This window comes from Panthera pardus, unplaced genomic scaffold, assembly GCF_024362965.1.
Source record: "Panthera pardus isolate Hobbes unplaced genomic scaffold, ASM2436296v1 HiC_scaffold_18, whole genome shotgun sequence".
NCBI classification, from domain to species: domain Eukaryota; kingdom Metazoa; phylum Chordata; class Mammalia; order Carnivora; family Felidae; genus Panthera; species Panthera pardus.
Genome location: NW_026526743.1, coordinates 28190877 through 28215592, shown reverse-complemented (window position 1 = coordinate 28215592; position 24716 = coordinate 28190877). Strand labels below are relative to the sequence as shown.

The 24716-nt window shown below is 39.9% G+C and overlaps 1 protein-coding gene across 3 annotated transcripts in view; it reads right to left on the bottom strand.

Annotated features, from left to right (window-relative positions):
- Window positions 1–375: 375 nt before the first annotated feature.
- TENT4B (terminal nucleotidyltransferase 4B) overlaps window positions 376–24716 on the bottom strand; it is a 76307-nt gene continuing 51966 nt past the window's right edge. Inside the window, exons 2-13 of one of the 3 annotated variants that reach the window (XM_019455989.2) lie at window positions 21300–21423; window positions 19490–19536; window positions 17890–18010; window positions 15891–15998; window positions 13183–13311; window positions 12215–12428; window positions 10452–10578; window positions 10251–10354; window positions 9960–10147; window positions 8004–8168; window positions 6508–6553; window positions 376–850 (exon numbers count right to left, since the gene is read on the bottom strand). In XM_019455989.2, coding sequence (XP_019311534.2) covers window positions 798–850; window positions 6508–6553; window positions 8004–8168; window positions 9960–10147; window positions 10251–10354; window positions 10452–10578; window positions 12215–12428; window positions 13183–13311; window positions 15891–15998; window positions 17890–18010; window positions 19490–19536; window positions 21300–21423 — 1426 coding nt within the window. In that variant the 3' untranslated portion in view covers window positions 376–797. Of the gene's footprint in view, window positions 851–3833; window positions 6554–8003; window positions 8169–9959; window positions 10148–10250; window positions 10355–10451; window positions 10579–12214; window positions 12429–13182; window positions 13312–15890; window positions 15999–17889; window positions 18011–19489; window positions 19537–21299; window positions 21424–24716 lie in introns of those variants that run through there. The other 2 variants (XM_019455990.2, XM_019455987.2) reach the window with 2 other exon arrangements.

Below are 24716 nucleotides of genomic sequence, written 5' to 3'. Positions count from 1 at the left end.
CACGCTCTGGTTACACTTGGTTATTAACCCCACTTCTTTCTCTGTTCTTTGGAGAACCAAACATTTTCATTATTCTATTTTTAGTCTGTGTAACTCGTGGCTCCACAAAACCTACCGTTAAAGTATCTCAACTTCTTAGTACAGCAAGCATAACCCCTTGCATCAAAGCAAAGGATACAAATGGGGCGGTATTTGGGAGCAAGCAGACTGTGGGGAGTTGGCTTCAGTCTTGCAGTGGCTGTGGAGACCCGTGCAGGAGAGAAAACAGCATCTTAAAGCATCTCCCACTCCATGACTGGCATTACAAAGGCTGGAAGCCCACAGAAATGCTATCTATGTACAGAAGAACCTCTCATTGGTCTAAACAGGGCCGTCTTTAGAATTACAAGATAATTTTTTTAATAGCCATTCAAGTCTTACATAAAGGCTCATACCAGAGGTTTTGAAGATAAATGAAAGCACAAAGCCTTTATTGAATTGCAGATTATGAATAATAAGCCCAATGGTAAGCACTGGGGGCAGATGTGCATAGAAATGCAATTTATAAAATTTTCGAGGCAAACAATTGATGTCTTTGAAGAAATCGTCGTGAGCTTTAAAAAAAAAAAAAAAAAAAAAAAGCAAAAAGCGAGCTTCCAGGTGTGCAATTCATAGTATTGGTAACTGGTGCCCAGCGATAATGACCTCAGGAAATGTCGAGATTTCATAAACCATTTGTATCAAATCTCTTTTTCTGGTAAATTCCTTAGTGCCTCTGCAGCGGTAACTAGACAAGAGTGGAAAGCTTTCAAGATGACTCAAACCTCCAGCACCTCACAGGAGTCCACATTTCTTAACACAGAAGGCAATGCTGATCAAGGGAGGAAATAAACGAAAAGGTTATTAAAAACAAACACTGGCGGGCCAAACTTCTAAATATATACATCTATGTATATTTCACTAAAAGATGTTTATCTCCATAGCCCTTCACGTTTTATATCCAGAAACTATACTTTCACCACACTGTGCGATAAGACAGTGCTTTTTAGTGGTGAGTGCAGTGAACACTTTGATACTCTTGTAATAAGTCTTTGGAATATTTTAGGATTATAGGACTTTCAAGAGACTCTTTTTTAAAAAGTGACTCCTTAAAATTTAAATATGTAAAAACCAGAGCAGGAGCTTCCATTTTGGAGATTTCAGTTTAGGGACAAAGAGACAGGTTATGACAGACTGCAACCAAATATAAAAGGTAATCACAAAATGATTTAGGCAACAGCCACGAACTGCACAGAACCCAAGTTGAAAGGGGAGATAAATTTCAACTCAAAGAATCTGGCTGATAACCAATAAATAATTTCATTCTCTTTGGAAGGTACAGGTCACTAATCCATGAGAGACAGCTTCACCAAGTCACTGGCTTCGACAGTTTCTCCTAGGCCTCTGTCTCCCCTCCCCACCCACCACATGATTCTGGTAATGCCCAGCTTGTGAGACTTCACAAGCTCTCATTATTACAGCATCTTGAAGGTAAAACAACACTCCTAACAAATTTATCCAGACTGTTTTCTTAGCGGAGACCTGGCCTGTAATCAGGCCACATGGAAACTGCTGCTTTGACCAGGAGTCAAGGCCGTGTAGAATCACGGAGACTTATGTTAGAATGCAAAAATAAAGAAAATACCAACAAACACTTTCGCTGAAAATACACAAATTAAGAGACTGTCTGTTATTGTCTGTTCTTAGCGATACGGCTAACATTTCTCTCAGCAAATCCTGGAGATTCCTCAAGTTCATAACCACCAAAGGGGATGTGCTATCTCCATCTGTCTGGTTCAGTCTCTTCTACGGTGTTCCCTCCTTCTGGCTAGTAGACTGTGGACTAGGTTACACTTAATAGGGCATACACTTAAGTAGAAAATGTAAAGGCCAAATACTTAAAATCAAAACCCTGCCTAAGAGTAAAACAAACATTAGCAGTGTATTAACTGAAAAACTGCCCTTAAGTAAATATTTAATTCTGGATGTCAAATACATCCGCAGAGTTTATATAAAGCAATTCTTCTGCTTAATTCTGTCAACATTCAATTTATACAGATATTTAGGTCATTATCTTTGATGAAAAAAAAAAAAAAAGTGCTCAAGGCATAAAGTTAAAACAGCTCACAAGAAGACGGTAAAGAACAAGGCTTCTGGGTCACATCAAGTTTCCGAGCCACGCAAGTAACTTCCACGGTCAACTCGGACTAGTTTCTCAGTTATGTTAAATATCAAGTAGCGTATTAAAATTTGTTCTTTTAATGTTCATTCCGCCCATAAATATTTTGATAAAATAGAGTCTTGAGGTTCAGAAGCTGAGGCAAGATACAGACATCACTTCCAAGAACTGCTTTTACACATCTTTGTTCCCACTGTGATGCTGCACCATTCTCTAAATACGTCACTAGATGAATTAGGTCACTGATGAAAATTAGGATAAAGAGTAACTATTAAATATAACTTCCTACTCAATTAAGTTCAATAGAGCCATTTATGGAATATTTTCCTCACAAAATACTTGATGAGAATGTCACTCTCCACTAACCGAAGTCAGTTAAATGAGCTCAGAGAGCAAGAACTGATGGATAAGAATAAACTCTTCTAATCATTAATTTAACATTTCAATATTTATCACAGGAAAATTAGGAATGTCTTTTTTTTTATATGTTACCACTTAGTTCTTGAAAAGTTAATTGAGAAGCAACCAATCTCCTATCAACATTCCTAGTCAGTGACTGAAACACTAAGAGATCAACAGCATGTAATAATCAAAGGAACTGATCAGTTTGAACTGTACATCCACATTAAAATAAAATTGAAATGTAACTATGAACAAAAAAAAAATCAACAAAACTTATCAATAATACCCAATAATGGTGATTTCTAGGGACTTCTACAGAGCAACCTTGATAACTACATCCTAGTCAGTGGGGACGTCTTTGCAATGAACACATTGCAGTAAGAGGGCCCTGCAGCTCACCGTGGCCATCCGCTCTCCTGGCAGGCCTACAGCTCTGGAAACCCCAAACACGAGTCCATAGGTTAAGACAAACACAACTCACACTAACCACGACACAGGGGAGGGAACGAGAAAACACATGGAGGTACGAGACTTCAGAGGAGAAAGACTATTAGTAACGCTCTCCCTCGCATGCATGTTTTTACCCTGTGAAGACTTTACCCAGGAATATCTGGAGCCAGAGCAAATAATCCAAGTATTAATGACAGGCTCAAAATGCAAGTAAAAGTAAAACACACTCAAAATAGGACAAAAAAAAAAAAAAAAAAAAAAAGGCTGTTGAAGCCTGGAGGGCAACTGTATGTAAAACCAGTAGATCCTGAGAGCAAAGCTAGATTTGAAAACCACATGCAACATCTCCAAACAAGACAAAGACGCTAAAAACCAGGCTCCTTCGCGGACACCTCAAAACTGCAGGAAAAAATGCATTTACCTTTGTCATCAAAACATAACCATTCAGGTTTTATGCTGACGTGTCTATGACCCATCAACACTTCTGAAAACCAGTACTGAAATGTTTATCAGAACTTTTCAAGGAGCTCCAACACCGACCAGGCACACATACATGACTCCCCGAGAAATGTCACCACAGTGAGGCAGAATTGGTGAAATCCCACTCTACAAGTACGAGCAAAGGAAGGTTATGACTCATGAGTATGGATGGACTGTAATATTTAAATGAAACATTTCTGATATACTCACAAAATCTTCATAGAAAGTATTAAAACTCAAAAGAGAAAAAAAGACAGGAGTCAAATACAGAGATGAAATGTACAAAACAAATGAGCAGGCAAACTAAAAGTTCTTGAAAGTATTTTACTTCAGATTGAAAAATGAACAGCTTCCACACTGTTCATTGCAAGATACACAGTATTCACGAATACAATGCTGGTCATTTGAGGATATGTACACACCTCAATTTCTCCTTCATGCTTTTTCTTTTAGAAAGATACTGTTTACCAAAAAGAAACTTCAGCAGTACAGGAAAAACTATTTTCCCAATAAATTTACGAAAACCTAAGATTCCCAATGGAATCAAGATTATCTTCCCGCTACCACCACCTTAATATAATCACATGCTTATTGGAACGCTAATATCTGCACCCTAAGAGTACATTTACTTTCAACAATGAGGGTGATTCTTAAAACAAAACAAAACAAAACAAAACAAAACTTCAGTGTGGTAAATGTAACAATGGATCTCTGCAAGTATTAAGTGTCTGAAATAGGCAGCTAATACTGGATTTAATATCATTTTATAAATAATTGTTCCCTTAGCAGTAAACATAAGTCTACACATTCACAATAGTCCTAGAAAATAAATACTGTGATTAAGCACAATATGTTATGACAAACTAGTTTCAAAACACAAAAGCTCAACATCTTGATAAAAATTCTGATCAGAATAAAATGTGACTCTAAAATTTAAAACATTGTCAAAATAACATCACATTTAAAATTTTCCACGATTTACACAAGTATCATGAGTTTCCAGTTGTGGAACACATTTTCCCATTGTGAATTAAAATACGAACATATTGAAAACTGTCAATTTCAGTGATAACATCAGTTTTGGTCTTACTTTAGCATTATTTTCTTTATAAAAAGTTGCACTAAGTGTCCATTAATGGTCTGATTGGTCTTCAGTATTTCATAAATGTATATAAAAGAAATTCCTAAAAGCCAATAGTACTTTATATGTATATATATAAAAGAATCTCATTTCCCAAATGGCTGTAATTAACAGAGCCACATACACTGATGCTAAACACAAGAGCCTTCACATTGAAAGAGAGCATTTTCAGAAATGTCACTTACATCCTATTATATTCAACATTCCCGAGTTTCAGACTCAACATGTGATGGGTAACAGAATTATACATCTCATTTGCGCTCAAAGCTGACCACAACCAAAATTTACAGTATGATTGAAACAAGCCAATGTTTTAAAAAGTTTTAATTAAAGATAACAATTCCATGGAAGGAGAGGATAAAGAATGGGATGACAAGAAGTATTTGGTCTTAATAAGGCAATACAAAATAGATCCATTATCAAAGACCATTTAATTTTTAAAGATCAACAATACCAAAAGCATAAAGTGGAGTATAAGAAAATAGTTTTTTATAAGTATGATTTAATTAAAGCTGTTTACAGTTATTCTCTCCCACAGTAGTTAAGCATGGATTTAGAAAAGAAGAAGAGACGAGAGAACCAAGCACACGCTGCACACAGGGTTGGGAGCCAGCATGCAAAGTCTGTGGGACTCGGGGTTTCACCGCAACAGGAATGGGACCAGACGCGGGCGGCCTTTTTTTTTTTTTTTTTTCCCCTATTAGGAAGAAAAACAAAACAAAACAAGACTGCAAAGGAAACAAACACAAAGTCATGTAATTGCCCATTGCCCAAGACGACAGCACTATAGAAAACAGTTGCAAGTTAATTCTTAGAGATGACTAGAGCTTTTCAGTGTTTACACAAAAGTACATAGTACGTTTTTTTCTTTTTTTCTTTCTTTCTTTTTTTCTTTTTTCTTTTCTTTTTTTCTTTTTTTTTTTTTTTTTTTTTTTACAAAATAAAACGTCATTTGCCACCATAAACCTTTTCTTTAGAGGAAAAATTTTTGCAGCAGGTCACAAGGGTTCTAGAGTAAGTCATTTCAATGCTGAGGAAAACAAATTGAGTAATAGAACTAATCACTTCCCTATATATGGATGTTAAGATGACAATTCAGATTATTTTTGAAACTAATCCTGAGAAAAATCTGTTTACAATTTAAACAGTAATGTTATGTAAAAAGTATTAACAAATCCACTATTACAAATATCAATTTCCTATATGGTCATCTATATATACACACAATAAAATGGTAAATATATGCAAAAATATTAAAAAAAAAAAAAAGAAAACATGCACAGATCACTTTCCCCTTTGGAATCTGGACTTCCTATAAGATACTTTTGTTTTCTTTCCCCACCCCATCCTCTGAAATTGGTTTTTGTTCCTATCACCCTACCCACACTGAATATTATTCCCTATAACTCTGCATAAAGCCAATGAGAAATATATTTATTTTACATTCAAGCTTTAAATCTTAAAATGACCCTGTTGTAGCATATGACTTATCAAATGAGCAGCCTTTTTTTTTCCCCCTTTTTTGCTTGCTTTTTGTTTTTGCAGTTGTCAGTCTTCATGATCCATTCCGTGGCGAGCTGGGAAAAAACGCAGTTGCTAAATCAAAGTCTGAACAGTGTAAGGCTCCCGAGCGCCAGGAGTCCCTATCCAACTGTCCTGAGCATGAGACCATTGCACACAGAAGACAGTCCATCGCACAACGCCGACTATCTACAAAGGTCTGAGAGGGGAGCATCCCTCTTGTGTTTCCTCTTTTTGCCATGGTAATACTGATTATTTGATTTGCCTTGATGCTGTTTGTTTGTCATCAAGGAACCATGGCTTGTTTGAGTTGTACCTTGGAAGCCTTTGCTGGAAGAACGAAAGAGCCTTGCTGATCCATGCTGCAGAGAAAGAAAGCGGTCAAAGAGACATCAGTATTGTGAATTCAGCGGAGCACTCACTAAGACCTGACTCAGGGAGCTTTCAAATGAGGAATATGCCAAGTTACCCTGCAGGCAAAAAACGATACTTCAGGGATTCACTCTCCTGAGCTCTAAAACTTTTGTTTCTTTTTTTTAATGGAAACACTGGAAAACACAGACCATTGCCTTCTTTGCCTTGCCCTCTTCCCTCTTCAGAGTACATGGAATGTGAAACTTTTCTCAAGGAACCTATCCATCAATATACCACATAATAAACAGCATTACCGAAGAAGCTCTTAGACACAAAGGTGTGCTGCCAGGTCAGGGGTCATCACGGCCCCCTGATCACGGTCAGGTCATGGTCATCTTACATCCTGCTATCACCTGTCACTTAATTGCTGTTTCTAAATGGATGTGTGTTTGGTGCACATGACCAAGGCTGTATAGGTAAAGTGGATTCTGGGAGTCAGACATGAGGTGACCAATGTAACAGTCCATCTCTACTCCAAGAGGCCTTCCCCAGGGTCTCCACCGTACTGAGAGAGGGTGAGATGGCCTTGGGTCAGAGCCCAGTATGAAATGGCTTCTTTCCTCATTTTGATTCCTTACTCATGATTAATAAAATTTTAGACAACTACAAAACTGAAAATAGAGTATTCTCTGTGGCCTAAGTCAAAGCTGATGTTCATCGACAGCTGACCCACTATCTGATCATTTCAACACAAGGAACTAGGTACTGAATATTAAAATATAAAAAAGGTGAGGGTGCCTGGGTGGCTCAGTCGGTTGGGCGTCTGACTCCAGCTCAGGTCATGATCTCGCAGTCCATGGGTTCGAGCCCCGCGTCGGGCTCTAGGCTGACAGCTCGGAGCCTGGAGCCTGCTTCTGATTCTGTGTCTCCCTGTTTCTCTGCCCCTCCCCTGCTTGCTCTCTTTCTCTCTCTCTCTCTCTCTCAAAAATAAATAAACATTAAAAAATTATTTTAATATCAAAAAGGTAAATAAACATTAAACATAAAGAAAAGAAAATATAAAAGAAGGATATATTACTCCCAGATGTGCACAACATTGCCATGAGGTCATGCAAAAGCTTATAGTGGGCTTACTTCAAGTACAACTGAATCTTTTAAAAACTCAGTGCAATTGTTTAAATGCTGAATCTGTACTAAGGTGGGGTGGCCGGGACGTCTTATGAGGACCAGTCGCTAAATGCCCACAAAGGTTTACATTACAGTGGCGTCTCATAATGATCTTCAGGACACCCTGTTACAGGAAGCATTGTGCTTTGGAACCTCTTAGAACAAAACAGGTTTGTTCTTCCAACCTAGAGTTTTCTTCAAATCCACAATGTGTATATATATTCACGCTTGAGAAATTCTAAATAGTCTGTATTGAATATGAACAATTAAAAACACACAAATTCCACACACCTGAGATTTGTTGGTGCTGTTGGAGGTGTTACTGGTCTGGGTGCTCTGCATTTTCCCAACCGCCTGGGATGATTCCAAGGACACATCCTGCGACCCTACCCGGTTCCCAGTGGACGGACGGCAGAGCAGCTGTTTCGGGGTTTTGCATGGTGTCGCATCAGAATCCTAACATAAGTCATATGAGTTATTATGTGACGTATTAGTAATTCGGATATTCATCTTTTAGACTAAATGTAGCCATTTGGGAGTTAAGGGAAGCACCTTGAGAAATTGACAAAATTAACCGCTTGAGTTGTCTCCACAAATTTCCCTCCAAACATCTTAAGTGGCTTATTTTATCAGAAGATTTCTGTTCGTTGTTAAATCTATTGTCTAGACCTGACCTTGTTAATAAGCCTGGAAGGGGCTCACAGAGGTCCAAGTTTATCTGCACCTCCACTGATAGGAAATGAACCACAGTACAGTGCAAAGAGCACGGCAAAGATAAGGCCCCAGGTCCCGGACTCAACGTCTTCAACCAAATACAAAACGACTGATTCAAAAGGCTCAATTTCTGTGCGTCTGTGATAAACAATCAGTGAGCGCTCCAACCGAACACCCCGCGTGGTTAAGAACTTCCCGGAGACGATGGGCTGAGCCCCACCTGTTTCTGGGCTGCCTGGGACACAACTGTGCTACTTCTCTGCTCAGGTCTACCCTTCACCTTCACACTCATAGTCCCTAAAGCTCGCTCTTGAGGCTGTCTTTGTGTCTGCCCCACTGTGTCTGTGACCTCTAGCTCAGCTCCGTCCTCTAGAACTCTCCCCTAGGAAGGAAAAAGGCACGCAGGTAGATGGTGCATATGAGGATTCATGATTCCATTATGATCCGTGGTCATCGCCAACAACATAAAATGATGTCCCTTCCACAGTTAGATTACTCTATATGTCACAGACTTAATAAAGTCAAAATTCAAATAATGGGTAAGCCCACTTTATATCTCAAGGAAGCACACTCACAATTAACCCTGATGAGGAACAGTAACTGTAGGTATAACTGTAAGTTAGAGTCAGAAAGCAGAGGTGGGGCTGCCGAGGGATTCGGGGAGGGAGGAATGGTTAGAGGTGGCTGATGGGTTTCTTTCAGGAGCGATGGCAATATACTGGACTTAGTGGCAATGGCTGCACAACACTGAATATACTGAAAACCACTGAACTGTGTATTTTAAAATAGTGAACTTTATGTTATGTGAATTATACCTCAACTTAAAAAAATTCAATCAAGAAGTTCAAAAACATTACTGAGTGGAAGAAGCCCTACACAAAGGAGTATACATGATAATGATTCCACTTATGTGAAATTCTGGAACAGGCCAAACTAATCTGTGGTATTAGAAAATCTTAAGAGTGGTTACCTCTGGGGTGGAATTCGGGACTGACTGGAAAGCATCATGAAGGACCTCTCTGGGATGATGGTAACAGGCTGTACTTTGTTGTAGTTGGGGTCACACATGTGCACACAGTGTTAACATTCACTGATGCACAATTTAGATTTCTTTGTACGTCAATTTTGTATCAAAAGAAAAAACGAACCAAATACTGAATGCTGGTCAGTGATGAGCACACTAGAGCATTTTAGGGGAAGTGTACCGATGTCTGTAGTTTACTTTGAAATGTATCAAAGGATAAGATGAATTAGTGGATAGAAGGATGGATGGATGGCTAGCTATGGGATAAGTACGTAACATGTTAATGGCAGAGTCTAATGGCGATGTATACGGATGTTCCCTAAAATTCTCTCACTTTTGCTGTATGCTTCAAAATTTTAATCCAATGTTGGGGACATGTACAATCAATAAAGTTATTAAAATTTCCCAGTAATAAATAAGAAAAGGAATTAAGTTTAGCCCTCTAGACAGCTATCCCCCCAACAGAACTCCTAAGCATAGGTTCAGAAAAGCCACGCCCTCATACTTACGACATCACTAGAGCTGGACTGTGTGGCAGAAGAGGAAGACACTGGACCTGATGAAGAGTTTGAAGAGTGTTTACTAAGAGATTCCGAAGTTTTACTTCTACATTTTCCAAGGGCTTCATTTTCTTCAGATAGATTATTATTACATTTATCTAACTGCTGAGTATCTACTATCAAGGTAACACCATTTCCTGAAAGAGTGGCAAAAGATTGGAAAACGTTTCTTCCCATTAAACACACACAACACAGAAGAGCCACTAATGCTCGGTCAATCAATCAATGAAAAACTCTTACCATTGCATGAAGGCTCAGGCCTATTCTGCAAGCCCCACTGTTTTGATATCCAATCTCTGTACGTGGCAACTTCGTCCGTTACTCTAATTATTCTACCTAATATGCTGCATGCGTTTAAAGAAAAAAGAGAGTACGTTAATTCGGAGATATGAAGCCACAACCAATTTTGACCCAAAGGGCTGTCTTTAGTTAAGCCTTTACCTCTCCGTTTCATTGTTGGGATAGTATTTCGCTATTGGTGATACAGCATGACTCAAAACAACATAGGCATAATCAAAGGCCTGTTTCACTTGCATGGCCCCATATGAACTCCTTCCAACATCATTACCTTTAAAAGAAACATATATAGAAGATAGTAAGCGTGACCAGTGCTTAATAAGAACTAAATGTGCACAGGCCCTCTTCCAGAAGAGCAAAGGCAATTGCTTTCCTTATACAGTTGCACAAAGAATCTGGGCAGGGCGGGTGGCCATCCCCACAACTCCCCAGGCTCTCAATGTGTGTATCCTGCAGTAAGTACGTTATGGCATATAAATTGCCTCAATGTATTCTGGCCCCACAGGGACTATCTCACATACAGTCATGCAAACAAAGGAGTTAACTGCCTGCTCTCTCCTAAGAGTGAAACCAAGCTAAATGAGACATCCCTGTCTTTTGTTTCTATTAGCTATCTAAATATCTCCAGCACTAAATTATAAGCTCCTGAAGCAAGGAGCATCTTGCTGAAAATCTTTGTGCCCTTTACGTAGAGAAGCTTCCTGATAAACATTTCCTCCATGAATGAACACACAGAACTATTAAGGTTTATAATATAGCACAATAAGCCAGAGAAGGGCCCCTAGATGACTACTCTCTTAACTCCCTTTCCTTAATCATTTTCAAAGTTAACACAGTGAAGCAAACGACTAAAAGCATCTCCACTGAAGTCTGGTAATACAGAATCTAAATATCCTACAATGATAGCAAGAAAAAATACTGCCCAGAAAAACTAGGATACAAGCAAACAAACACAACCCCATGACAGCAAGGAAGGAATCTGCTGTTCCCTTTCAAGCCACCATGAAGCTGGAAAAGGCACAGGGAGACTGTGCAAAATTAAAAGAGGAAAGAAGGGGCTCAAAAGGAAAACAGTCTCTTTGAACCCTTCTGCTCATCATTTCTGAGCGGTATTACCATGTTTATGGCCTCTTAGGGTTTCAGGAACCTCGCTCAAAGCCCTGACTGACAATGGGCTAAAATCAGGGTCAACAAGGTCACGACAAAGAAGAAAAAGGCCTGCAAACTGGAGACGCGCACAAGCCACCCAAACCAACAGCTAGTATCTATACTCCTTTGCCTCTCAGGGCCAAATGGCCTCTACTCCCAGCTCACTGGGAGTATGCAGCGTGTTTTTCTGGCGTGTGTGTTGTGTTTTCATGTTTTCTTGCAAGATATTTTGAGGAAAAATAATGAGTACAATTAGAAGTTAATCTTTTATTTTCACCTAAAGAGAGTTGTGGAGGGGCGCCTGGGTGGCTCAGTCGGTTAAGCACCCGACTTTAGCTCAGGTCATGATCTCACGGCTTGTGAGTTCAAGCCCCACATCAGGCTCTGTGCTGACAGCCTTGGAGCCCGGAGGCTGCTTTGGATTCTGTCCCCCTCTCTCTCTCTGCCCCTCCCCCGTTTGCACTCTGTCTCTGTCTCTCAAAAATGAATAAATGTAATAAATGTTTAAAAAAAAAAAAACCTATAAAGAAAGAGAGAGAGAGAGAGAGAGAGTGAGTTGTGGGGCTTTTAAAAAATATTTATTTATTTATTTAAGTAATCCCTACACCCAACATGGGGCTCGAACTCCTGACCCCAAGATCAAGTCATACGCTCCACCTACTAAGCCAGCCAGGTGCCCCTCTTCTAAAAAGAGTTTAAAGTACAACAGTGGCAATGCCCTTTCTTTGAATGCCCACAAATTTACCTAATTTCAATACCTGGTTGTAAAGGATCTTCAATATAAAGCATCGATGGCCTGTAGCCATCAAGCATATTTTTCTGTACTTCATCTTTGGCCACATACGAACCACCATCCTTTATCCGGATGCCAGTCTTTAAATAATTGAAGTGTCGTCCATATAATTCAAAAAATTCTATTAAAAGAACACCATAGTTTGTATTGGGGATGCAAGCATCTTCCCTGGGATGTAACTAAAACCAGGAAAAAAAAAAAAAAGAAATTATATTGGATTTTCTCTCAATTATCAAGGTGGGTAAAATAAGAGACATCCTCACTTCTATAAAACAATACTATTAGAATTCTGGTTAGGCTAGCAGCCAACAGGGAACTGGAGTAACGGCAGGCTGTACTGCTTCAGACAACAGTAAAGCCCCACTGGTACAGAACTGGTGGGGGACAATTTATTTACAAAATTCAAGGCTGAATTTCACAGCTGCCCTAGGATGCTAACAGGGCTGGCTTGGCCCAAAACGTCAGGGAATCATTCTGACTCATGAGCGGAGTCGGGCCGTTGACAGCACTGCGGCTCATGAACACATTCACAGACAACATTAAGACTTCTAAATCACTCCACCCAGATAGCAGATCTCCATTCCAGCTAAACTTCCAAGATTTGTTGCTTAGAAGATACTATTTTTGACATTTATACTACCACTTACACTTACAAAAAGCACGCCATACCTATGCATGTTAAAATTTCAGTGAAAATTCTTAAAACCACTAGAACATATGGGGTTAAAAACAAACCAAAAATTATTTCCTGAGATTTAAAAATAGTTATTTATAAAATTATAAAGAGTCCCACTTTAAAGTGAAAAGTCATATAAGTAATTAAGGGAAGCATTCCAATTAGAGCTTGATTTAAATTTTTTTCCAAAATGATTTCCTGATGGATTAATTTTATTTTAGTGTACACGAGGCATGATATATAATCATACAACTTACCTGAAGGAAACTGACTGCCATTAAAAAGAGACTATAAGAACCAATTCCACCTGTAAATACTTCATTAAGGTCCCTCTGTAATAAGAATTGTTTCAATACTAAAACCAAGTACGGTAATACAGGATATTTCTGAAAAAGAAAAGTGTATTTTCAGTGAATTCCTACATCAGTAATCGTGCTAAGCATCAACAGGAGCATAAACTGGGTCCTTATATTAACAGACTTTAGTGGAGATATCCAACACACTTAATTTTCTATTTTAAGAGCAAGCTATAAAAAAGTAAGCTATAAATAATTAAGGATTTTCTCCTCACAACGAAGGATCTAAAACATGTAGATGAAATAATGGCATCCAAGCACTCACTATGGGACAGAAACACTAGCAATATATATTTGATGACACTGATCTATGGCCATTACCATATGATAATTCACTTGTAAACAGGTTAACACCAACAGTACACAACAATTCTCAACTTGTAAAGTACTACATCAGTGGGATTTTAAAGAATCACTTTTCTTAGGTGGCCCTCCACCAAACAGACCAGGGTCCTTCAGAGGACGGTGCACAGCCCAGGAGCAGGGGCACTCAGGGTCCTGCCTGCCGCCTTCCATGTGGGCAGGTGACCACGCTTTACAGAGATGGTGAGGACACCTGAGCTGGCAAACATGAAGAGTGGGAGTCCATCCTTCGCTCATGCACATACTCATTAAGTGCTCTCCACCAGCCAGGCCCTAGCTAAGGACGCTGAGGGGAATACAGCAGGCCCAAACATCTAGAAAGAAGTCTTAACAGCCATTACCGAGGAGTGGTAGAATTACTAGTGACTTGTAGTTTGTTCTCGACACTCTGAACACATACTGGTACTGCTTCCAAAAGAAAAAAGTCTCTACTTTTGCAAATCATGTCAAAGTCGGCAAGCATGAGAAATAACTACAAATCTATGGAGAAATAATCATTTTTTTTTTTTTAATTTTTTTTACGTTTATTTATTTTTGAGACAGAGAGAGACAGAGCATGAACGGGGGAGGGTCAGAGAGAGGGAGACACAGAATCTGAAACAGGCTCCAGGCTCTGAGCCATCAGCACAGAGCCCGATGCGGGGCTCGAACTCACAGACTGCGAGATCGTGACCTGAGCCGAAGTCGGCCGCTTAACCGACTGAGCCACCCAGGCGCCCCGAGAAATAATCATTTTTAAACATTATGGTTGAAGTTATAAATAGTCTCTTTAAAGAACAATCAGGCACATTTCCAACAGAATTTGATCTGCATGTATCCTTTGACTGTGAAATTCCACTTCCAGAATCTTCCTACAAACATTTTACAAGTGTAAAGAAAGATGGCAGGTATGGAAGGATGTTCAAGCACTTTCTACAATAGCAAAAAACCCTAGAAACATCACTAGAGGAATGCTACACAAAGCATGACATGTGCTGACAAAAGACTATTGTGTCGTCAAGGAAAAGAATGAAGGAAACCTCTCTGTGCTGATACATTAAGTATAAGACAATGTGTACACAGCATGCTATTCCTTTTGCTAAAAATTTCAAGAGGATAAACAAGCAAAAAAAGAGGATGACTGGGGTGCCTGGGTGGCTCAGTCAGTTAAGTGTCTGACTTCGGCTCAGGTCATGATCTCACAGTTTGTGAGTTCAAGCCCCATGTCAGGCTCTGTGCTGACAGCTTGGAGCCTGGAGCCTGGAGCCTGGTTCAGACTCTGTGTCTCCCTCTCTCTCTGCCCCTCCCCCAATAGCACGCGTACTCCCTCTTGCTCTCTCTCTTAAATAAACATTTTTAATGTTTTTTAAAAAATTAAAAAAAAAAAAAAAAGGTTGATGATGGCAAATCCCATGAAACCGATCTAAGCATATAAGGTATAAAGTGACTTGCTTTTCGTTTTCCTTTGATAGTGGTAAATTTTCTATCATGCACATTATTCTCAATTTTAAAAAGGTTTCCTTTCTGGGAAAAAGAAAATTTACATACACCCAACACCTCCAAAAAGAGTGGGATTATGGACAGTATTTTTCTTTTTCTGCTTTTCTATACTCTGCACATTTACATGAGAATATAATGTTTACAACATGACAAAGTAGTTAAATTTATTTCTTACATGAGGAGAAAAAGGTGAATCTGTAGAGTTGATAAAAGTATTGTGAACGGACAGAAAAGACATTCTACATAAACCAAAGCAGTTAACATTTTTAGCTTAATGAGAAAAAGGCTGATACGTCTAAGCACGTGAATGCTTTGAAGATGTTGACAAATTCTACCCCATCTTGACAGAACCAATGAAAACAGACATTCTATCACTTCAAGACAAAGCCAGGAAACCTGCAGGAACTACCTTACAGGTGATTTGGGGGCCTACGGAGGTGCTTCACCTAAACTCTTAAGAGATTAAAGCAGATGACAAGAATCAACCGTTTGGCACGATTTCAGCCCTTGTCTCCCTAAAAGGAAGGATCTAGAGCAGAGAAGTTCTTCAAAACGCTTTCCCAACCCTTAACCTTAAGTCACGTTATAAATTACTGATTATTACAAGCAGATTCAAGGAAAGTAAAACCATCCCACAGAAAAGAGGCAATTGTCAGCAATACACATAAGTATAGTTTAACAATGCATATCAGGACACCACGACAGAATCACAAAGCAAAACTCCACTCCTAGTAGTTTCACTGCGTAAACACTATGCATTCTCTGACCTTGGTAAAGTCTTTGATGAGGTCAGCTGCTCGCACGCCATTCTGTACATTAAAGCTGATATCAACTTTCACTTCAGTAAAAGAATCTGTCAATTTAATAATAGGTACCTAAAAGAGAAGAAAGGCAAAATTAAAATATGTGGACCAAGTTAAATAACACACCAGGGGATGGGAAAGGTTACCAGACTTGAGGTCTTGACTTCCTCATAAGGACAGAAAAACTCTTGAGTGTTCTGATTACTACGTACTACACAGTCTGCTTGGTCTTCTAGATACTTCACATATTTAGCACGGAGCCTCATACAATGTATATTATCATTTCTATTGGTTGAGAATTTCGAAATCAGGTAACAAAAAACCTTTCTCAACCTTTTGTACTTTGGACCTTTCTCAACATTTTGTACTTTGGACAACAGTTTCCAACTCGGTCCTTATGATTAATGTCAGGTGTATCGGCAAATTGTTCCTAATAAGAAGTCTGCTCTCTTAAGTCTGTTAATTATTGGTATTATTGGTCAGTTTTGCAAACAGCCCATAAAACAACCTACCAAGAGAAGTTAAAACCTGAGAATTATTCTCAAATAAAAAATCACTGGATGGTTTATAGAAGATATTAGAAATTCTCTTAAAAAAAAAAAAAAGGCTTGGGGCACCTGGGTGGCTCAGTCAGTTAAGCTTTCAACTCTTGATTTCGGCTCAGGCCATGTCTTGCGGTGGTGGGATCAAGCCACATGTTGGGCTCCATGCTAAGCTTGGAGCCTGCTTGGGATTCTGTTTCTCTCCTTCTGTCTCTGCCCCTCCCCCCTCCACCAAAATAAATAAATAAACTTTTTTTTTAATTTTATTTAAAAAAAGGCTCTATTTGCACTGTGTATTAGAAAACTCAGGTCAGCAAACTCTATGTACAGAACTGGGTTTTCAAATTAATAGCTTTTTATAAGCTGTTTTGTTCTAAGAAAACTTAATATACAAAACTCCGAACTTCTAAAATAGATAAATTTATTTCCATAATGAGCATCTATGAAAGTTTTTTAATGGCCATTCTAGATAAGAGTTAAAATATCGAGTTGCTTCATCTACAAAATTTCAATTACAGCTGACCCTTGAACAACACAGGTTTAAACTGCATGGCTCCTCTTTTACACAATTTTACACAATACTGTACTGTATTTTCCTTATGATTTTCTTAACATTTTCTTTCCTCTAGCTTACTTTATTGTAAGAATATAGTAGTATATGATATGTATAACATACAAAATATGTGCTAATCAACTATTTATGTTATCAGTAATCCAGTCAACAGAAAGCTCTTAGCGGTTAAATTTTTGGAGGGTCCAAAGTTACATGTGGATTTTTACCAGTGTGGGGAGTTGGGTCCCCTAACCCCCATGTTGTTCAAGGGTCAGCTGTATGAAGAATTTTTTAAGGACACAAAGTAAGAGAGGACAGCAACATCCTCTGTGTGACTATAAAATGTTAAATAGATATCCAAATTTTTATTTACACTTCTTAAATATAAATACACTTAGGGGTGCCTGGGTGGCTCAGTCCGTTAAGCGGACGGCTTCGGCTCAGGTCATGATCTCACGGTCCGTGAGTTTGAGCCCCGCGTCGGGCTCTGTGCTGTCAGCTCAGAGCCTGGAGCCTGTTTCAGATTCTGTGTCTCCCTCTCTCTGACCCTCTCCCGTTCATGCTCTGTCTCTCTCTGTCTCAAAAATAAACATTAAAAAAAAAACTTAAAAAATAAATAAATAAATATAAATACACTTATATTTAAAAACTCTACAGTATTATGTATGATAAAATGGAGTACTATATTTTAAAGAAATATATAACCACAACGACTTCATCTGTTTCACACAAGGTAGTGTGATCATTAATGAAACCAAAGAATCATTCACTGAGAATCCAACTATGCTCTCCAAAACTAAATTTTAATTTTGTAAGCTTCATGCATAAGTAACTAGAGATTTTAAGATGAAATGCTAGAAGAACTTACAGTTGCTTTGTCTAGAACTTTGACCGAATCCTCATCTGCAACTTTATGTTTCCGGAGAGCTTCTTCCAGGGTCCAGAGGGGAAGGTTCTCCCACTTCCCAAATACCACAAGATCAATGTCACTGGACACAGAACACACACACGAAAGTTGTTTGAAGAAGAAACTGTACCTGTTTTCACTTGCATTCGGGCTTACTTACAGACTTCAAAGTGCAATTAAAACCTATTTCTCACACTGCCCAATGAAGACTAAATGTGTTGTTCGTAGTTTTTTAGAGCAGAAGTGGAGGGTGGGGACTTTAACAACCTCCTCCTCCTAGTTGTTTCACAAAAGCCAGGCCTCAAGAAATGGTGATTCTGAAAGAAGTTAAAACCTCAAAAAATACCAGTGAACGTTTCCTGTTCATAAAGGTTTCTGGGACTAAAAAACTTAAGACGTTCTTACATGGATGAGATTAACTAATTAACTCTGATTTAGATTATTAAGTGTAAAAAGCAAGTTGCAAATGGTTTATCTAGGATGCTACCATCTGTGTAAAAAAAGGAAGAAAACATACACACATTTCCTTTTCTAGGTACAAAATGTTCCTGGAAGGATGTGCAAGAAACTGGTACCAAGGAGCAGGGGACAGAGGTGGGATCCACACTTTTCATTGTAATTTTTTGTGCCCTTTTCAATATGAACTATGTGAATATACTGCCTATTCATAAAATTCAATTAAATTTTTTAGAGTGACACAGGGTTTTGCTGAAAGTCAGAATCTAAATAAGGAAAAATATTCATGAACTCAAAGTTGAATACTTTATGGCCTCTGTAGGCCTACGACAGCAATGGGCAGAATAGAAATTGCGAGGATCCATCCACATCAACACATTTTTTGTTTTTAATTTGGGTAAAGTAGATCAAATCAAGCTCAAATAAAAAATCATGATGGATGCCTATAGTTAAAATCATACTGTACTGCACACTCAAAATTTTGTTAGGAGGTTAAATCTTACATTAAGCGTTCTTACCACAACAAAAGCAAAAACAAATACATGATGAAATTTCAGTTTGTAGAAAACAGGTATTTACACTTTGGGGAAGCCTTATCATCCCCCAAAGGTCCTGCCCTGCCCCAGACTTCAGGGCCATGACTGCCGTGATTGAAGAAGACTAAAATTAATAAGGGACCTTCCTCAGAGAAGCTCTGGGTCAGGATGTGGGAACAAATCTAATAGTAGGAGTTCGCAATAAGAAATGACAGACCGGCCATTCCAGAGTAAATGCGGCTTTACAGTATAATCGGGTGTTTTGCCAGAATATTACATCAACCTCTGTGTTAGTGGGTTACGTTACAGAAGTGAACAGGCAGGGTAGTTCATTGTTAACTGATTCCATTTGCTACATGTTCCCTTTACATCTGACAGGATACAGATATCAGTTTGAGAAGATCATCTGAAGTGATGTTCTACCCCCAAGGTAATTCAAATAAAATACAGATAAAATGAATTTTCATTCTGTAAATCTGTTTTGTTCCTACTCGCCTACATTCAACAGCCAAAATGAACACATTCTAGAAAAGGGCACGATATCCTGAAAGCTTCATAAATGTACTAACCTAGTAGGTAAATACAGGCCAGTTTTAAAACTTCCAAATATCTGGACCTGAAATAGAAAAAAATTATCATATTAAGGTATTTATCAGATGAAAAGCCACCATGCTTTAGAGAAAGGTTGGTTTTTTGCTCCCCTCTATTGGTATTTTTTGGTACTACAAGGGCACTTTTTAATAACACCATGCTTTCATGAAGCAGGAATACTGTATCTCATAGGCAGACATTAGGAATATAGTTTAAATTTATAAGGTTAAAAGAACAAACGTACAGACTGAAACAGAAAACTCTCAAAAGTAATATTCAAGTTACTCATGCTCCCTTGTAATCTAGAGACATGTTCGACAAATCCTTAATTTTGATTCCCTAAGCAGGACTCTTGTCATGGGTTACTGAGTTAGGGTCAGACTACTTCAGCTGCAGGCCAGCTCCATGCAGAGCACCAGGCAGTGTCATCCCAACAAGAAGCTGTGGCATAAAACTAGACACATCCTAACCCAACCGTGGAGAAGAGTGGAAGATTCAGTGTAGGCGAGTAATTGCAATAAAGGATGAATGGTGCAAAAGCTCAGCCTCTGAGGTGAGACGCACCCAGGAACCTAATCACAGCTACATGTTTCTCACCTGTAAACAAAAATATGGTTAAAACCCCCCACCTCTAAAGGAGGAAGACTCATTTAAATCAGGGTTTCTCAACCTCAGCACTACTGACATTCAGGGCAGATAACTTCATGAGGGACTGTTCTGTGCATTGTAGGATGTTTAGTATCAGCCTTGGCCTCTACTCACTATATGCCAGGAGCACCTCACCAGTCAATGATAATCAAAAATGTCTCCAACATCGGCAAGTGACCCCTGGGTGGCAAACTCACCCCCCAGCTGAGAGCTACTGATTTGGATCACATAGGAGAATCACTGTGAACACACAGAAGCTGCTCAATAAAATATTAGTGTCCTCTCCTCTTCCCTTTACCTACAGTATCTCATTTAAAGCTTTTCTGTTTTGCCACCTGGACAAAAGAAACTTCCCTGGCTTCCCCTTTATCATCCCAAGACAAAGTCTAAAGAAAAGCCATTTAACACAGAGTAACAGATTCTAATTTCTTTGAATGAATAAAACTGTAGAACAGGCCCTCAAAAAAACCTCTAAAAAGTATTTAGTTTCAACAAGAACCACAAATAAGCAAAGAGGAAATCCTGGGCAAGAGTCCTACTCACTAGGTGGGTCTGCACGGGGAGACAAGGAGGGGCCAGAAAGAAGAAAGAAGGAGTGTCAAGATAGGAAAACAGACTGATGCCTGCATTAGCCTAAGAAAACGAGCTTCTTATGACCTAAGAGATTCCTACGTGACATTTTCATTCAGCTATGAACACTTACAACGGTAGGCTGGAACAAAACAGTAATGGGATTTTGATCTATCAGATCCAAAAACACAGCTACTACAAAAAAAGGCCTGCCTTGTCTGTCTTCTCTTTGTACTAATGCTTCCTAAATATAGTTTACCTCTAGTCTTGCTCTTCAGCACTGCAAAGAAATAGTTTTAACTAAGTCATCCGATTCACTGCAAATAATTAGGAGGCCCAAAATTCTTTTTTTTTTTTTAATATGAAATTTATTGTCAAATTGGTTTCCATGCAACACCCAGTGCTCATCCCAACAGGTGCCAGGAGGCCCGAAATTCTAAAGGCTAGAGAAGACTATCGCCCCTAAGTGTACAGACGCCTGCACGTGGGCTCTGAGACACCAACACGTGCCCTCCCCCGCTACGGACAGGGATGTTGCCCTCAGCACGCAGCAACCAGACAGATACTCACGTCAGCGCTGGGCCAGAGCTCCTTAATCACGCTCTCGATCCTGTTCACCACCTCCATCCGCATCTTTTCTTCCTCCGGTCTCGGAGACATGTATTCATAAAAATCACTGATTTCTTCATGCAGACTGAAGGGGGAAAAAAAAGCAGAAAAGCTAATGTGGGCAGGGCCAGTCTAATGAGAAATCACTATCTTAAATAACCTTATCTAATTAAGTCTTATGACTCCGCTGATGACTTTATGTTCATAGATTTCTACCTAAATGTTAATGCTGTAACTGATGCTAGCCTAAAGTGGGAATATACAGAATTTAATAGAAACTGCCAAAATAGTTACATAAAAGAAGAAGTTCCAATAAGTCTTACCAGCCGCTCTCATAGCATTTATTATCTGCCTGTGCAGAACCTTGCCGGGTGTATGCATGCTGGTGATTTAAAAAAATTTTTAAATGTAATACGTAAGGCCTGGCCTCTGCCTTTATACTTCCAATCCAGCAGACACACACAGAAGCCAGATGACACAGGCAAGCTTCCTGGCCATGGGGACCGGCCATCTTACCCCTCTATAATCCATTCCTCACAGGAACAAAACAGCCTATCTTTTGTAATGTTTGCTTAGTGAATCAAGAGTCAGATGAACAGGAGAGTCAGTGAGCATCAGCAAAGACCTGAAAAGAATGGCTGGCGGACAAGGCTCCATGGAGGAGCTAAACACTCCCCGAGACCAAGAGGAACAAGGCTCATCCAGGAGGCACTGAGCAAAGTGGACAGGCTGAGGACAACAGAGGAGGGAGAGAAGCCACCAAGGAATGCAGGCACCTGACCACAGTAGGCTCGGACTTTCCTAGGGGAACAAGGAGCTACTTCAATGTTTCTGAGAAGAACCAGGGAAAGACTGACTTCGAAAACGCAGCGTTTTAAGAAGATTCATCTGGCACCCGTGCAAACAATGGACTGGCAAAGAGACAAGACTGGATGCAGAGAGTAGTCCATAAATTACTGCAACTGCAGAAGGGCTGGATGAAGGCCTAAGGGAGGTGCTGGAAAGGAATGGGCTCCAGAGACATCACACACACACACACACACACACACACACACACACACACACACGCTATGGCTGGGCTGCAGAGCTCAACCAACAGTAGGAAAAAGGGAGGGAGGAAGGGTGCCTGTGAGTGCTGAAGCCTGACAGGCTGGGGAATCAACGAACAAGATGAAAGGAAAAACCAATGAGGCTGGCTACGGAGTTGAAGGCAGTCAATTAATACCAGAGGACAGAAGAAAATGAAGGCAGCAGGTACAGCTCTGAGCAGTGACCTCTGGGAGGGAAAGCGAGGATGAAATGGAGGGAGATCTGCTAAACTTGTGTTGAATGGGGGCGACCCGGGAGGCCGGCTCCAGGGGCAGGCCTCACAGAGAGGGTTTCCTCTAGTACAACTCTGGTGGGCCAGGAGGCCAGGAGAAAAGCACTTAACAGCAATGGCTGCCAAGTGCCTGGAAGCAAGAGGGGCACCCTGGGGAGGGGGGTGGCCACGTAGGGTGGCCTTGTAGTAACACAGTCTTGAAGGATCCCGGTCTAGAGCAGCTACAGGATACACAGCAAGCTGGAAACACCAGGAAACTAAAAATGGTTTTGAGGAAGGGAAAAAAAAAAGATGTCTAATTCCCAACCCCCACTTGGCTATAACATTTTAAACATGGCCAAGTAAGCAATCAACAGTTTCTGCTTCTTCTAATGTTTTATTTTTAGGCTAACAGTCAAAAAACCTTGAGTTCTAGACTCAGGCTTTGCCTGAGGGCAGTTGTGTTCCTTCAAAAAGTGCCTGGCGCTTCCCAGCCTCGGTGTCCACAGGCACAAACTAGGGGCTGGGAACCAGGATCCTTTTCAGGCCTTAATGTCAAAACCTGGGCCATTCAGTAAGGAATGATTTGTAGCAGTGTTCTGCATGCATACTATGCAATACTGCAGAAAAACTGGGTTTTAAAACTCCAGAGAGTCCTACACATGAATCCAGAGACTCCCAGTGGGGTCGACTCTTCCCAGGTACGCTTTTGGGTACCTTAGGATCTTCACCTTCTGATTTTCTATAAGGGTTATCCCCTTTTCTCTAAGGTATCCCTTTCAGCTTTTTTTTTTTTTTCTCCCTTTCAGCTTCTTGAAGACAACAGCTAAAATAATCAGCGTAGAAAGTTCAGAGCTTGCACTGCTCTTCTGCATGGGTCTTTGGAAGGATGAGGACCACAGAGAAAAAGGAAAACAAACAGATTTCTTCTTATCTAACTGGATCGTTTGCTATAAATGATCAAAGCGTATTTGTGGTTCAAAAGCACTAGGGGATACTTCCATTTTAACCAATGAGGAAAAAGACCTCCTAAATGTGACTGTATCTACTCCACAGAGGCCCACTTCCCGTTTCTAAATATAGACGAAAAATACGTAGCCCAACTTCCAGTTAATCTTCAAATCACAAGAAACTGAATAAGGATTTATTCTCTAAACATTACTGAGTGCCTGTGTTCAACACACTAGAAGGAAAGAAGGCTAGTCAAACGTGATCCTTGCCCTTGGTAATTTCCATCTAACGAAAAGAAATATGCATTTAAAGTAGTTTTGTGATGAGTAATATATAACTGCTGCACTGTTCCACCACAGGCAGGCTTCAGATGACCAGAAGGAGAGCTTGCCAGTGACAATAGCTGCAGGGAATGGAGTGAGTTGCCTTGCAGGGTAGTGAGGTCCCTGTCACTGTGAGTGTAAATAAAGAAGCTAAATGATCATGAGGCAAACAAAGGTCTAAAAAGACATTCTTTTAAGATTTATAAGCAATCTCTACACCCAACATGGGGCTCAAACCCACAACCCCAAGATCAAGAGTTGCATGCTCCACTGACTGAGACAGCCAACTCCCCCAAGACACTTCTGAACTTGTAAAAAGTAGAGAAGATTCTAAAATTCCCATTTATCACTAGATTTTAAGTTTCTAATTAGCATATTAAGTTATGTAAGCTTAAAAATTTTTTTTTAATCTTTATTTATTTTTGAGAGAGAGACAGAGTGCGAGCAGGGGAGGAGCAGAGAAAGAGGGAGACATAGAATCTGAAGCAGGCTCCAGGCCCTGAGCTGTCAGCACAGAGCCCGACATGGGACTCGAACCCGCGAACTGTGATATCATGACCTGAGCCGAAGTCGGATGCTCAAACGACTGAGCCACCCAGACGCCCCAAGTGGTACAAGCGTTTAAAATAAGACCACCCTAGGGGTACCTGGGTGGCTCAAGTCGGTTAAGCATCCAACTCTTGATCTCAGCTCACGTCTTGATCTCAGGGTGGTGAGTCCAAGCCCTGCATTGGGCTCTGTGCTAAGTGTGAAACCTACTTAAAAAAGAAAATCTTTAGGGGCATCTGGGTGGCTCAGTCAGTT